At 34.6% G+C, this 1,747-nt stretch overlaps 1 protein-coding gene across 1 annotated transcript; it reads left to right on the top strand.

The window, feature by feature from the left end:
• The first annotated feature begins 327 nt into the window (after positions 1 to 327).
• On the top strand, positions 328 to 969 carry LOC123909036. Its single transcript, XM_045959814.1, has one exon. It carries the CDS (start codon positions 328 to 330, stop codon positions 967 to 969), a length of 642 nt encoding a protein of 213 aa, XP_045815770.1.
• The last annotated feature ends 778 nt before the right edge of the window (positions 970 to 1,747 follow it).

Raw genomic sequence — 1,747 nt, 5'->3', positions numbered from 1 at the left:
CGGTGGCTACCGCATCAGCAATACTGCGGCCGCAATTGCGGATGCGAATCGCAATTTAAAACCTTGGTCGCAAATGTGTTAATAAAAGACTTACCAACCAAAAATTCAACCAACAAATACTTTCAGCCAAATGATAGATATCTATTCACTAGCTTGAATGAAAGGAATATCAATAAATGGAGATTAATTGATGAAAGACAGGGGGTGTGGGCTGATTTGTTGCGGTATAGATATGGGCATCTACCTACTAAAATTTTGACGGGAACAACACCTCAGGTTGGGGCTAAGGACTCTATTTGGTGGAGGGATATTTTGAGCATAGGCAGAATGGCTGATGAGGATTGCTTCAAATCGAATGTGGGTTGTTGCGTTGGTGATGGTAATGATATCGGATTTTGGAAATTCAAGTGGTTTGGAAATAACAGTTTTGGTGAATTATATCCTAATCTGTATGCAAAAGAAGCTTTTAAGGATGTTTTGATCTCAGATAAGTTGAGTCGAAATGGAACAGATACCGAGTGGCATTGGCAGTGGTGTGAAGAACTTTCTGACAATGACGCACATCATCTTCGAGCTCTTAAACAACTTTTACTTGATTGTCCTTTTGATCAAGCGAGGTCGGATAGATGGCGGTGGGTGCCGGATTCGGTTGGCCTCTTTACGGTTAAATCGTGTTATAGTTTGTTGCTTCAATATTCTAACACGGTTGTTTTGGAGTCAAATGTTTTGGATGCTATCCAAAAGCTTTGGAAAAACGATGTTCCATCTAAAGTTAATATTTTTGGTTGGAGATTGCTTCTAGAGAAGCTTCCTACGCGGGCAGCCCTTCATCATAGAGATATATTGAATAATCCGCATGATATTTCTTGTACTTTTTGTTATATGCAAATGGAAGACTGTTCCCATCTATTCTTCAATTGCTCTTTTGTTAAAGGTGTGTGGGAAACTATATATAGATGGTTAGGATAGAGTTTACCGACAGGTTTGGAAGGTTGGAATCACTTTTTATCCTTTGGTTCTTTGGTTAAATCAAGAAAAGGTAATCAGATTCGTCATTTGATTTGGTTGGCCACTACATGGTGCTTATGGAAGCTTAGAAATAATGTTGTTTTTAATGGAGACTTACCAGATGCTTCCAAACTTGTAGATGATATTAAAACTTTTTCTTGGTTTTGGTTTAAGGGTCGTTTTGGTCGTAAGTCCTCTTTCTCTTTTTCTGAATGGTGTTTAGATCCTATTATATGTCTTCAAAGCATACTATAATTTATTTTATGTTGTGAGGGATTGAGTACCCCTTTGTACTCATTTATAATATATTGTTTGCTTATAAAAAAAATATAATTTTATATTGTGCAATTATTTTGTATATATTTATTCATGTCAGCTCATTAATTATGTCCATTAGGTTTATATTTGTAGTATTTTATTCAGTCCTATGTCCATTAGGTATATATATTTAAACACTTTCACCACTACAAATTTGTTTTTTTCCTGTGGAATTTCTTGCGAAAACTTATCTCCTGGTATTCCCAAGGATTTTTCTACGGATTTTGCTATTCAGAACCATTTCCTGCAGATTTTTGTGTTTCAAGAGATTTATTCTAATTTGAAAAAATAGTGTAAATTAACAAGATATGTATAGAATTATTCAACAAGTTAAAATATTTTGGATAAAAATGTTTTTTAATAAGCATTTTGGTATTTAATAAATGCAAAAAATTGATATCTACTCACGAAGGTTTTAGCT

This window comes from Trifolium pratense, linkage group LG2 (genome assembly GCF_020283565.1).
Source record: "Trifolium pratense cultivar HEN17-A07 linkage group LG2, ARS_RC_1.1, whole genome shotgun sequence".
Taxonomy (NCBI): domain Eukaryota; kingdom Viridiplantae; phylum Streptophyta; class Magnoliopsida; order Fabales; family Fabaceae; genus Trifolium; species Trifolium pratense.
The sequence above is the reverse complement of the archived record's forward strand: the minus strand, read 5'-3'. Positions and strand labels throughout refer to the sequence as shown.

Bases quoted from the DNA above. Each gene is read 5' to 3' on its own strand.
- LOC123909036 (XM_045959814.1), top strand. From the start codon at position 328: ATGGCTGATGAGGATTGCTTCAAATCGAATGTGGGTTGTTGCGTTGGT.